Raw genomic sequence first — 13,534 nt, forward strand, 5'->3', positions numbered from 1 at the left:
ATGTATTTGTTAGCAGAAATATATCCTACTGGAAAGTGATTAACGAATTACATTCAAATGAGGTAATGCGATTTTGATTTTTTTTTAGCTAACATTCTGGAGGCAAAACTAAAATCAATTTTCAAGAGCAAATAATTGCTCGTTCGTTAAGCCTTGATGACAGAATTCCTATAAAGCGTTATAGTTATGGTATAACCAGCCCGTAGCACCGTTCAGAATCGTCAAGTGCAGATAACACTATGTAACACAATTTTTGGTTCCTGGGTAGTAAGAGTTATTTCCTAATTGCTTATGCCTCAAAAGTATAGAACATGGCTATTATTCCCCACAAACGTTGCTTTTGTGACCAGGACAGTGATATTTCAAAATATCACTATTTCCAATGGGAAAATGGGCAAATGTGTGTCTTTTCGTTCAGATAAAGTCATACATATGAATGTTTACAATTATACTGTAAATACAGTATAATTGTAAATCTCCAAAAACTACTCACTTCTAAATCTTTTGTAGTCATCTTTGTATTACTTTAGTATAAATACATGTTAATTTGGATTCATATGTTGTTTTTTTCAGACTTTATGTGAACGAAAAGACACACATTTTCCCATTTTCCCATTGGAAATAGTGATATTTTGAAATATCACTGTCCTGGTCACAAAAGCAAAGTTTGTGGGGAATAATAGCCATGTTCTATACTTTTGAGGCGTAAACAATTAGGAAATAACACTTACTACCCAGGAACAAAAATTATTATTTTTTTGGTTACACAGTGTAATCGTTTTAGTAGCCATTAACCAACGATTAACTGCGTGCTCTGAAGCAGAAGGCATGTCAAGAATGTGCAGGATACCTTGCACTGGCTGCTGTGCTGCGCCCCTGGGCATTAGGAACGTTCTGAGGAGCCTGATTCACACGCTATGACATTGCAGTTATTCAAGGACTAGTGCAGTAGGAATCTAGTGTTAATTAGGCCACTTTGGTAGCAACCAAAACAAACCCATTTTGTTGTGCGTCTGCCTCCATGGAGATGCCGCTTTACATTTGATTCCAATTGACAAGTCATAAAAAAACAAACAAAAAAAAAAAAACAGGTTCCAGCACAAAGAAACCTATTGTATACAGATATGCCTTATCACGGGAAACCATCGTCATGCTACTTATTTTATACAAGGAAACACTCACTGACTGCTCGGGGCACCACTGTGGTTCACAGGACACAGGCCACAGAAATGCCCCAGATCCTGCTGCGTAGGGTACATTCAAATCTCTTCAGAGTGTTGCGATCTATTTTCTGTATGCGACTCGAACACGAAGCTGCTGTGCAGACAGAAAGAAGCGGGCAGAGATCACACAGCCTTAACTGCAGCACTGAATAACAATGGCTTGTTAATGGGCCAGGAAACAATCTCCCATGTCTCAAACGGGGGTTGAGTGAAACTTGAGGCATTGCAAGATTGCAAGTCAGTTCACTAAAAATAACACTACATTACAAACACCGAAGGGACGCACTTGGAAAAAAAAACTAATACAATTCCATTCAATGCAAAATGAAAAGAAATGAATAATAAATAATAATAATAATAATAATAATAATAATAATAATAATAATAATAATAATAATAATACAAACGTATGTAACCTCGTTAAAGCTACTATTACAAAACTTCCTACACAGCCTCAGTGAAGTTGCACGGTTTAGTTGGAAACGGGAGATACTTTTTCGCTTATTTTAAAGTGCTGCCCCGGCACTGGACAGTCTGCTCCCGATAGGATCTCCAGACAGGCCGGCGCGACTCCGCTCACTCCGGCCGCTCAGATTGATTGATAGGCAGCAAAAGCAGCCAACCACCAAGAGCTGTCGAACTGAACTTCCGGTAGTTGTAACGTCCTCCTGCCGGTGATTGGCGAGATTTGAACAAATACTTGTGTTCCCGAGCCGGAGGGAAAGTTTGAATCGAGATTGAGTGAAGAGGCTTGAGGACGAGCAGGAGACTGGAAGAGAAACAACGCCGCCTTCGCCATGATCAAACCACCGTGAGTATTTTATAAATGTGTAGACGCTGCAAATATATATAAAGTATGTTTCTTGAATGAGAAGGTGTGGCGCAGCTCACCCGAGCGTTTCCGGCCTGTGCATCGTGAGGGAATTGTTGCCTAGGGAGTTTTAATTTAGTGTCGGCGGTGGCATTAATTAGCGCAATATAAACATCAAGGGACTTTCACATAATGTATTGTAAAGCACGGACTGTAGTTTATTGGGCCTAAATTACTAATATTCTCTCAACTTCTGAATCACTAAGCTCATTTGTTCTGCCAGTTTGTAGTCAGACATGTTTGGGTTTAAATTGCGCTCGTCATTAAGAAAAAAAAAAAAAGAAATAATCTTTTTAACACGACGTTAAGCAATTTGTTTGAAAAGGGTACTGTATCGAACTCTGTGTTTTGTTGCATAACACAGAAACTTAGTTTTCTATTAAAATACATCTGTAAAGATTCTGCTCATGATTTATTTTTCTAGCAGAAGGGAGTGTGGTGTCATAATCCGGGAAATGTAGGTACAGTGTAACAAACTAAATGGGGGGGGGGGGGTCTTTTAAAAAGCATATATATTTATTTGTATTTGTCCCGTGAGTACTGAGTGTATTTCTAGTATGCGGTATTAACAAGTCCTGGGTAACCGTATATATAGATATTTATTTCGCACACTATTTGTAATTCTGAACTACATAATGATACCTGTCTCAATTAAAATGAATGGCAGGCTATCTTAACAAAATAAAATGGTTAAGTGCTGTGAAATATACGCATTGCCAGTTGTTGCCGGAATCGTATTGTAAAGTTTGCTTCCTAAGTGGCTCTCAATATAACAAAACGTTCAGATGGGAACACAAGCCACCACAACGTTTTGCAGTATCTTAGCTTTCCTGAAGTGGTGAGGTTATAATTTCTGATTTCTCTCCTCTAGGAGGGGTAAAACACCCCGAAGACCTGCCCTAAAGAAACCATCCAATAACAGTAACCTTAAAGATCCAGTTGGTGTAAGTTGATGAGAAAAAAATAAACAGATAGTGTGTGTCTGCCTTTTTTTATTTTTAACCTTAGTGTATTTATATTGTGGACTGTATGATTGATTCAGGTGTACTGCCGGGTCCGCCCGCTTGGTTCAGAGGACCAGGAATGCTGTATTGAGGTGATCAGTGAAACAACAATACAACTGCACCCTCCAGAAGGGAGCAAAGTTAACAGGAATGGAGAGTTCAAAGAGGTAATTGTATTTGCATCTTCAGCTAGTACATGGTAAAATGGAAAACAAACACGGACAAATCCATCAGCTAACAAAATGGTTTGAGTGAGGCAGTTATTTTTATAATTTGGACTGCTGATCTCAGTCATGACCTGTGCGTTCTGATTCATAAGGTGTAATGGTGATATTTGATTTACCATAGAATTGTTTTGCCTGCACCTGGAAAGGACATTATGGAGTGAGAGAAAGGTAACAGGAAGATTAACTTTGCAGTGTTATTGATTCCGTTGGACACAAACATTTGTTACTTTAACTCTTGTAGACGCAGTATTCCTTCAAGAATGTGTTTGGTCTGAACATATCTCAGCTTGAACTGTTTGACAACGTGGCAAAGCCACTTGTTGATGATGTCATTCATTGTAAAAATGGTAAGCAGCTTGCAACATTATCTAAAACTGGTTTAAAAAAAAAAAAAAAAAAAAAAAAAAAAAAGCATTTGCATTTTCATTACTATTTCTTTTAGGTTTGCTTTTCACGTATGGTGTGACAGGCAGCGGGAAAACTCATACAATGACTGGCTCTCCTGGGGAAGGGGGTCTTCTTCCCCGCTCTCTGGATATGATTTTCAATAGTATAGGTCCTTATCAGGCAAAGCGATACGTAAGTAAATTGGCAAGGATTACCATTATTTTATTTCAAAGTAGAATATAAATGACATTTCTAATGTTTCTGCTTTAGGTTTTCAAGCCAGATGACAAAAATGGCATGGAGATTCAGACCTCCGTTGATGCTTTGTTAGAAAGGCAAAAAAGAGAGAGCCAAACATCTGCACCGAAGACTCCTTCTAGGTAGGGTTAAGCCTTTGAATAGATTTTTGTGGACTTGCGCTTGTGCACTGTTTGTTTTTCACCAGGTTGAATCTGGTTTGAATTCTGTTGCATACACTGCACAACTCCATAATTCATTGATGATGGACGTAAACCTATGCTTTAAAAATACCCCACAACTTTAACATTTGTTTCTATTCTAGGCAAAGGCCAGATCCAGAGTTTGCTGACATGATCAATGTAGAAGATACTTGCAAGGCAGAGGGTATCGATGAAGACAGTGTCTACAGTGTTTTTGTTTCATACATAGAAATCTATAATAATTACATCTATGATCTCCTAGAGGAAGTCCCATATGATCCAATAAGGCCAAAGTAAGTACTATAAGATTATTCAGCTTGCTTTAAAAATGTGAGTAACTAACTTCATTTAACTTAGAGGGGATGTGCGAGTGTCTTTCATGTACACTGTGAGTGACCTTGTTAAAACATTCCAGTTATTTACACAAGTATCTACCAGGGTGTTTTCAGTTATGGATATGTGTCAGTGGCACTGGCACTGGAACCGTTTTTAAAGTGGGGGTGCTGAAAGCCATTTTACAGAACTGTAACCCCTGTGTATGATGGAAGCCATGTAAAGCCAGGGGGTGCTACCGCACCCCTAGTTCCAGCACCCTTGCTATCTGTTTCTGCTTTGCACAGGGGTATTGTCAGTATCACCCTGAAAGCTAATGTACCTTGGATTTAGAATCAATCCATATAGTGGTAACGGGGGGAAAAAAAAAAAAAAAGAACTTAACAAGTTAAGAGACTAAGAAATTTGTCTTAATTGGAAGCTTTTCTAGCCATTCTGCAGTGCAGTGTTAATGGTGAATTAGACTTTCAGCTTGGGTCGACAGTTGGAGTTAAAATAATTAAGTGCATTGTTGGTCAAACCTATCTTTTGTCTAGAATAATTGGAGGAAGATGCTTTATTTTAGCAAATGATAGGGCCTCATGTTTCCCAGAGGCTTTGTTCATGAAGGTATATACATATTTTTAGGGTATGTGCAGGATTGCCATGTGGTCTTTCTGGCATATTACTTAAAATAGTTAATTGCCCCTTTTGCTGGAATCTTAATGAACATTTAGATCCTGTAATCTCAATAAGTTAACGCAAGCTAACAAATCGCAAAACATTTATGAAATCTCACTGTGGGTGGGGTGGACAAATTTGCGGGTTTTAGCATAGCTTGTTTAATACTTCAATCACCCTATTTTCTTTATTAGGTGGAACGGGTGCGGCACTCCTGTGCGGAGCACTGAGTTCATGTACGTGGCCAGTGTGTAACCCTATAGCTGTAGAGAGTAATAGCAGCTTGTGTTGACTTATTCCACTTTGCTGTCTCCTTTTTTCTTTAATTGTTGCTTTTGTGCTTTTTGTGTATTGGAACAGTAGCTGTTGGCGCGCAAGCTTGACTGACTTAGCTTAGAATGACTTAGTATTGTGCTGTATAAAGCTTGCATAGAAATTACTCTTTTCAGTTGTACTGTGCAATTACAAGAAGCTTATTTGCAGTTTGCTTTTGTTTTGACCCATCCGGCTGAAAGTGACACTTAAATTAAAACTGCTAATGCGAAAGGCACGATTGACCTTGATTTGCATGTAACCTGGCTTTCACAATATGTTTTCAAAAGAGGCAACTAAATGCTTTTATAATCTTTCTTTAAAGATGCCATTTAATTTGTACCCAGTTAGAAACATTAACCAAGTTTAGGTTCACCTATTTGTATTTTCAATGCAGTCTGTCTTCTAATTCTCCTGTGCACTTTGCAGACCTCCTCAATCTAAAATTCTCAGGGAAGATCAAAACCATAATATGTATGTGGCTGGCTGTACAGAAGTAGAGGTGAAATCGACAGTAGAAGCATTTGAGGTTTTCTGGAAAGGTAGGCTGTTGCTGGAATTGGACTGCTTTGTTACCCATTTTCTTTATTGACAATTGGTATAATTTCAGTGTTTCTCAAATCTACAGTAGTATGCTATGACTACACCTCTACTGTAGCACATAAGATTTGTAGTAATGCTTTAGTCAATCCTATTTATTGAACATAAATGTCTAAATGCGCTTTCTGCTCTACAGGTCAGAAAAAGAGGCGTATTGCCAACACTCAGTTAAACCGAGAATCCAGTCGTTCTCACAGTGTATTCATCATCAAACTGGCTCAGGCGCCTTTGGATGCAGATGGAGACAATGTTCTGCAGGTAAAAAGTTGAATAGTCTTTGTTCTACATGATGAAAATCTAGATTTTCCATCACATTTAAGTTGTTTTAAACATAAACATACTTATGCAATATAATTGAAGGTAGAGTCTCCACAGCAATACAAAAACCTTTGAGCCAAACATTCAGTTTTAATGGCTTACCAAAAAAGTTTCCAAAAAATCGGTTTGATCAACACAGATTTATTTTTTTTGCTGTCAGGATAAAGATCAGATAAGTGTGAGTCAGCTTTGCCTGGTTGATCTGGCTGGAAGTGAAAGAACAAGCAGAACGCGAGCTGAAGGGAGCCGACTGCGGGAGGCAGGTGCGCTGCTGGTAGATGTGCTTTTGATAATTGTATCCCGGTATTGACACTTTCACTGCTTTATGGCATCATCTCTGTTTTATAGGGAACATAAACCAGTCCCTGATGACTCTTAGAACATGTATAGAAGTTTTAAGAGAGAACCAGATGTATGGAACAAATAAGGTTGGTTATGTAAGCAAATAAAACATGTAATTTAACCAAAACGTTGTTGTCAAAGCCAGATTAAACTACTTTGTATATATATTTTTTTTTTCTGTAGATGGTACCGTACAGAGATTCTAAAGTGACCCATCTATTTAAGAACTATTTTGATGGGGAAGGAAAAGTGAGAATGATTGTTTGTGTCAATCCTAAAGCAGACGATTACGAAGAAACTATGGTAAGATTGGTGTGTTTGTTAGGTCACTGTCTTGCTGCAACTGTCTCTACATATTATTGAAACTAGGACTGTTCCCTGATAAATTAGATCTGTTAATTTATGGACATTAGTTGACTATCGGTGCACATTTTTAATAAAGGTAACAATCTTATAGTGTCTGTCCTGCATAGTAATACTTAACAACTCAATATTGGGAATCAAGCCCAATGGGAATTGGGTCTTTTTTTAAAAGCACGTTTATTTAGTAGCTATAACATTTTCACAGAGCGTCAGTCCTATGAAAGTTTAGTAGAAAACTATAATGTACAAGATCTGAGAATGGGTTTTCTTTTGTCTTTCATGCAAACATATTTAACTCTTATGGACTCCTTAACAGCCTTTTTATTTTTATTAAGCATTCAAAGAACAGAATCAATAATAAATAAAAACACAGCTTGCATGTGTTACAGAATCTATCAAATGCACAGGTTCAATACATAACTCTACTGTTCAGGGATCGGTGCCACAGACAAGAAATCCATTTAAAAAAAAAAAAAAAATTCTCCCCTTATGTTGACAAATTAGATATCAAGAACTTTTTTTAATTTTGTTTTAATCAAATGTGTGTAAGTGTACTGGTAAATGAAAGCCTATACATTTATTTACACTTATGTATTCTCTGAAATAATATGGGGGGGGGGGTCCTTTTAAAATCCTGTTGTACATATTCACAGGGATGTAAGGGCTGAATAAATGTTAGTAGCCGTCTACAGTGTTATGTTTATTAATTTGTTAATACATATTTTGTAGGATGACATATTCAAATGCATAAAGTAATGTAGGATGACTGCAAACGATACTACTACTATTAGCTGGGGATGGGGTTTGTTTCCTCCCTGTTTCTATTAGCTGGTGATGAGGTTTGCTGAGATGACTCAGGAAGTGGAAGTTGCCAGGCCTGTTGACAGGCCTATCTGCGGCCTCACACCGGGGCGCAGGAACAGAAACCAGGCCTTCAAGGAAGAGTTGACACGCAAGCTAGAGGAGCGTGGAGGCCCAGTTAATGGAGGTAAAAGTCAATTGAAGTAGTTTTGTCAAATGACTTTGCAAAATGGTTTGTGTTAAGTGATGGCATGAGTTAACACTTTTTTACTCGTCAATCAAATATACAGATTTAGAAAACCCTTCAGCCATTGAGATTCTTATACAGAGCTTACCGCCTCTGCCTCCTTGTAATCTTGTGGATGTTAATGACGACCAAACCTTGCCCAGACTGATTGAATGCCTGGAGAAACGACACAGAATAAGGCAGATGATGATAGATGAGTTTGATAAAACAGGTGAGCGGGCCTATCTTTGCTTAAGTTTAGTATTTTATATATGTAATATATAGTTTTGTTTTTTTGTATTGGCTGAACTGGCAGTCTCTTAGAGTTCTTTAGAGCTAATTCTGTATTTGATAGACTTGGTTGTTATTTTGCAGCTGGGTTGTTTAAATCTATGCTCCAGGAGTTTGATGGTACCCTAATGGCCAAGGAGAATTTCATCCAGGAGCAGAGAGGAAAGCTGGGTGACAAGGATAGGGTTATTACGGGACAGAAGTCCGAGGTTGATCGACTTGAGAAGAAGGTCAAAACCCTAGAATATAAGGTATTATTGTTCTACTTTTATTGAGATCAACTCAATCCCCTTTTCAAGCACTGCATCTGCTTAGGAAAATATACAAATTGAGTACAAAACAATATTCAACACATGGTTATCTTGTACGCTAATTGAATGGTTGGCTGTTTATTTTTTTTAGATTGACATTTTGCAGAAAACAACTAATATTTATGAAGTGGATAAACGTTCCTTACAACAAGAGTTGGAGACAAAGGACCAGAAATTGCAGCGAGAATTATCAGAGAAACGTCGAATGGAAGCAAGGATGCAAGGAGTGGTGTCGAATACAAAGATGAAATGGGAGAAGGAATGTGTAAGTGTAAAGTTAGTGGCATCCAGTAGTGAATGTGCTGTTAAAGTAAGGGAAACTTTACTACTTCCAGCTGCATTTATCTACCACAAAAGAATCGTAGGAGTCCTAATTTTTTTTTTTTTTTTTTTTTAATATTACATCTGTGTTGATTTCTCTGAGCTTGATTAGAATAGTCATTTGCAGTTGATTTTTGGAAGTAGGTAATCAAAGTAATGCGGTCATGTACATAAATAAAACAAATAGTTTGTTGCCTTCTGTGGTTCAATTATAAGTAAGTATTCTGGTGTTTTTTTTTTATATTCTAAATTTATTTACTATTGCATTCACTCCAGGAGAGACGTGTGGCTGCGAAACAGATGGAGATGCAGAACAAACTGTGGGTGAAAGATGAAAAGCTGAAGCAGCTCAAAGCCATTGTAACGGAAAGCAAGAGCGAGAGACCAGAGAGATCTGAAAAGCCAGAGAGACCATCCAGGGAGAAGGACATGGTTAAGAAAAGATCTGTGTCTCCATCGCCTGTACCTGTACGTTAGTTTGTATACCGATTTGTCACCTTTTGTTACAGTGTTAGCAGAACCCTATTGTAACCTGTTTACTTAATACAGGTCAGGGGCAATTAAATCTTTGATCTTGACTATAATTAAGTTATTTTAGATTATGTGATAACATTTTAAATATGACATAGGGAGTGTGGTGAGAAGGAAAAAGTTGAATTGATTAATCGCCTTTGCACTTGAAGCTTGGTACTTTTTATTGTCTCTGCACCAAGTTTCCACATTTACTAACTGGGTCTCCTGTTTGTGCAGTGTCCTCATCATTTTGTTCCTCAGCTCCCCCTCCACAGGCAGACTCCTGTCTCTTCCCCTCACCTGGTCAGGAGGGGCCAGCCTTCCTCCAGCAGTCTGTCGGTAGCCTCCTATATTGCAGAGTGGGAACAGAGAGTTCCCCAGGCTCCTAGACAAGTTTACGATTCACCTGATCATAGGACTAGACAGGAGGAGCTCACGGAATACAGGCATAACAGCAATCAGAACAGGAGGCAAGGCTTTTACAGGACAGGAGACTGTGAGGTTCCCATTCAACACAGAGCTGTAGACCTAGAGGAAGAGTGTTGCCACAGGGTTAGTGGTGTAAGCATATGACATAGCGGTAGTTAGATTGCAATGGCTATTGACTCCTGATTTCATGATTTTATCCAGGAATGCTACTTGCTTTTTAAAGTAATTGAGCAATAACACCCAACCTATCGGTCACTGCAGCTCGCCAATTGACCACTGCAATAGGGTTGTTTTTTTTTTTTTTTTTTTTTTTTTTGTCCCAAGCGATGACGACGGGTTAAACAAACAAACTGGGCCACTTATCCAGGATCAGTTAGCAAAACACAGGCTGGTATTGCTATTGACATCAACAGTATTGCAGAGTGCTTGGATCACATTAAAAACTGTTGATCACAATTATCAAATTCTATTTAAGTGATTGATTCTTTGGTAGTAAGGAATGCCAGCCGGTTCATCAATTTTTATTAAGCAGGTGAAAGCATTTTCAGGCACCAATTGATTATGTAGCAACAATTGATACCTACTCATTAGTTTTTGTATCATGTCATAATTTCCAGTGTGCAGTAATGTAAATATTGGAAATGTACATTACTGCATTGTTTCACACATTCTTGTCGCTAAATGTAGCATTACCATTCAACAAAAGCTACTTGCAATCCTTTCTCTAGCTCCATAGAATGCTGTACTTGCGATTTGATGCACTGGCCAGTTTGATGCAATGAAGTTTCAGTAACAACACAAACGTAATTCATTCTTTACTAGTGACGATCAATGAGTTTTTGATACAGAATAATTACATAAAAATCAAACAACCCACAAAACATGCTGTACCTTCAATGAAAATATAAAATCGTATATAGTTATTCTAAAAAATGTTGTGGCTTCTAAAATATTTTACCTCTCTGTTAAACTTGGCTAGTTGTACACGTAAATATAAAATCAACCTAGCTACACAGCTGAATAAAAGTAGTGTAAGAAAAAAATATTAACTAACTTGGGCTATTTCATGTTCTGTATTCTTTACCTCTATTTCCCCTTAACAAATCTGTCTTAGCTTTCTGCTTTCTCGTTAAAATAACCTAAAGTCTAATGGCTAAGGCCAAATTAAAGGTTATTTTAATGCTGTCTTTTCTATGGTTCTGCTCTAATCAGATGAGTTTGAATCAGTAAATCCAAATACCTTGCATGATGTTTTCTAGGCCTGATCAGCAATGTGCTTTTTTTATTTTTTTGCTTTTGTTTTTGCATCTTTAGACTAGAATAAATGAAGTGAAATTGTAAATGTACAAGTGACTTCACATTTTAAATAACAATTTGATGTTTTTTTTTTTATTACCTGTCTCTTGTACTACAGTTATGTAAAATAAGCGATCCGGCTTAGAAAATGTTCATCTCTTTATGCCCTTCAACATAATTTAGTAGTTTTATAATCCTCATGATTTTGTTGCTTTACTGTTTTAATTTGCATAGAACGCACCACCGGTTCAGCCTCGACACAGACGCTCACTCTCCGCGGGTGGGGAGAGATGGGTAGATCATAAACCAGCCAGTAATTTGGAGCTAGGTACAGTCATGCAACCACATGTGCCCAATGCAATCAAGGTGTCAGTTCCCAATGAAAAAGCTTTGTCAAAATGTGACAAATACATGCTGACACACCAGGAGCTGGCATCGGATGGGGAAATTAAAACAAAACTTATAAAGGTAAAGGGTGTGTTTTATTTTGTGTGCTTCGATTTTTCTCCCTAAAGTAGAGCTCTGTTTTTAATACTTTAATCCTTCCAAAAAGTCACTTTCTGTTGACGTTTGACAAAGATAAATGGTCTTTGGAATTGCAGATTGTGCATGTATGTTCATTTGTGTTGTACTATATATTTTTTGCAATTCATTTATAACTCAATTTAACATTAATAACTAAAGATGGAAATCTTAGCAGTTTTGTTTTAAAGTTTCAAATTTTGTACCAGTGATTTTTTTTAAATTTTTTTACAACACCTGGTTAAACAAATCCTAGATTAAATCAATTCCAAACAAAAGAGGCTGCAGAAGGGTCAAGGTGACCAGCGGTACATTTGAAAACATTAGCAAAATGATGACCATGTCCATATCACTTCTGATTTGCAAGCCTTGATTTTGTTTCTTTCAGGGAGAAGTGTTCAAGACAAGAGGGGGAGGACAATCAGTCCAGTTCACAGACGTAGAAACATTAAAGCAGGAGTCCCCAACTTCTAGTACAAAGTTTGTATTCCTTTTGGGTGTATTGTGAAACATCTAAAAATAATTACATAAAAAGATGTGTGTATTTAACAAAATGTGTTCTTTTTCCTCAAGCCGGAAAAGGAGGTCCTCTGGTAACGCCCCTGTGCAGAAGGAGGAAACCACAGAGAGTGAATGGACCGATGTAGAGACGAGGGTAAGTTCAGTGCTGTTTGATAAACACATTGCTATATCTGGTAAGAATCTATTATGAAATGTTCTGTTGAAACAGTTTTAGCACTAACTTTGTTTTTCTTTAGTGTTCTGTAGCTGTAGAGATGAGGGCGGGTTCTAATCTTGGACCTGGATACCAGCACCATGGCCAACCTAAGTAAGTTTTTTTGGTAATCGAGACTTAAGTTTAACTGGGAGCATAATGTATTTACTTTCTGTTTTTTTTGTGGCGTTGTTCAGTTTGAGCGAGACAGTGTTCACTTTCTAATTTAAAATATTATTAATTTTTTTTTTTTCCTCTCTTCCCTGCAGGCGCAGAAAGCCCTAATGGAGACCTTTTTAATTTGTTTTTATTCTTTCTCACTGCCTTCAAAGGGACAAAGACAAATGTTCATGTTGAAATCATGAGGAACAGTGTTATCCGGGTCTGTGTTTGTGTATTTTTTGGTTAAGTTTACACATCCCCCAACCAAACACAAACCTCTGCAGTAAATAATGTGTGTTTTTTTTTTACTTGTTTGTTGTGCACACCGTTTATTTAGTTGCATATTACTTGTACAATCTGTCCCCGTGATGGCTCCTTTTCATGTGCATATATATATATATATCTATATATATATATATATATATATATATATATATATATATATATATATATATATGTATGTAATACTGCAGTCTGTTAAAACGGGTTCAATAATTCATTTAGTAAAACATGCTGTTTCTAGTGTACTATTACTCTTGCAATCTCTTCAATGCAGAAGTAATTCTTTACCAGGTGATCTACAGGCTTTATAAAAACCATTATCAATGCTTTTTTAGAGGAAAGTTTTGAAAGATGTTTTTGTTTTAATGTTAAACACTATTTTTTTTTTCATTCTAATTTCCCTTAAGATGCTGCTATTTATTTTAAAAAGCACTTTTTTTTTTTTTTTTTTTTTTTAAGCATTTCATATTCCCATATTTCATATATTTTCTGTTTATGGTGCAGTCATACTGTGGTGTGAAAAATCTATGGTGTAAAGCAATTTTGGCTGTATCTTATACAATTGCATAAATACTAGGGACTGAC

The 13,534-nt window shown here is 37.1% G+C and overlaps 1 protein-coding gene across 5 annotated transcripts; it reads left to right on the forward strand.

Annotated features, from left to right (window-relative positions):
• The first annotated feature begins 1,894 nt into the window (after nucleotides 1-1,894).
• LOC121294282 (kinesin-like protein KIF23) lies at nucleotides 1,895-13,049 on the forward strand. 5 transcript variants are annotated; one of them, XM_041217851.1, is made up of 24 exons: nucleotides 1,896-2,034; nucleotides 2,966-3,038; nucleotides 3,137-3,265; nucleotides 3,567-3,672; nucleotides 3,768-3,904; nucleotides 3,983-4,092; nucleotides 4,275-4,445; nucleotides 5,340-5,381; nucleotides 5,887-5,999; nucleotides 6,194-6,315; nucleotides 6,536-6,638; nucleotides 6,724-6,803; nucleotides 6,901-7,020; nucleotides 7,909-8,068; nucleotides 8,172-8,339; nucleotides 8,483-8,649; nucleotides 8,801-8,974; nucleotides 9,307-9,498; nucleotides 9,823-10,095; nucleotides 11,503-11,736; nucleotides 12,179-12,270; nucleotides 12,364-12,445; nucleotides 12,549-12,619; nucleotides 12,775-13,049. In XM_041217851.1, exons 1-24 carry the CDS (start codon nucleotides 2,021-2,023, stop codon nucleotides 12,788-12,790), a joined length of 2,949 nt encoding a protein of 982 aa, XP_041073785.1. In that variant the 5' UTR covers nucleotides 1,896-2,020; the 3' UTR covers nucleotides 12,791-13,049. The 5 variants fall into 5 exon arrangements, with proteins under 5 accessions (XP_041073786.1, XP_041073785.1, XP_041073784.1 ...); XM_041217848.1 differs by lacking the exon at nucleotides 9,823-10,095 and having other exon boundaries at nucleotides 1,898-2,034; XM_041217850.1 differs by lacking the exons at nucleotides 9,823-10,095; nucleotides 11,503-11,736 and having other exon boundaries at nucleotides 1,897-2,034.
• Nucleotides 13,050-13,534: the final 485 nt, after the last annotated feature.

This window comes from Polyodon spathula, chromosome 19, assembly GCF_017654505.1.
Source record: "Polyodon spathula isolate WHYD16114869_AA chromosome 19, ASM1765450v1, whole genome shotgun sequence".
NCBI classification, from domain to species: Eukaryota; Metazoa; Chordata; class Actinopteri; order Acipenseriformes; family Polyodontidae; genus Polyodon; species Polyodon spathula.

Coding starts and splice junctions, on each gene's coding strand:
- LOC121294282 (XM_041217851.1), top strand. Junction 8,069..8,171: donor TGGAGGCCCAGTTAATGGAG/GTAAAAGTCAAT, acceptor TCAAATATACAG/ATTTAGAAAACCCTTCAGCC. Junction 8,975..9,306: donor TGAAATGGGAGAAGGAATGT/GTAAGTGTAAAG, acceptor CATTCACTCCAG/GAGAGACGTGTGGCTGCGAA.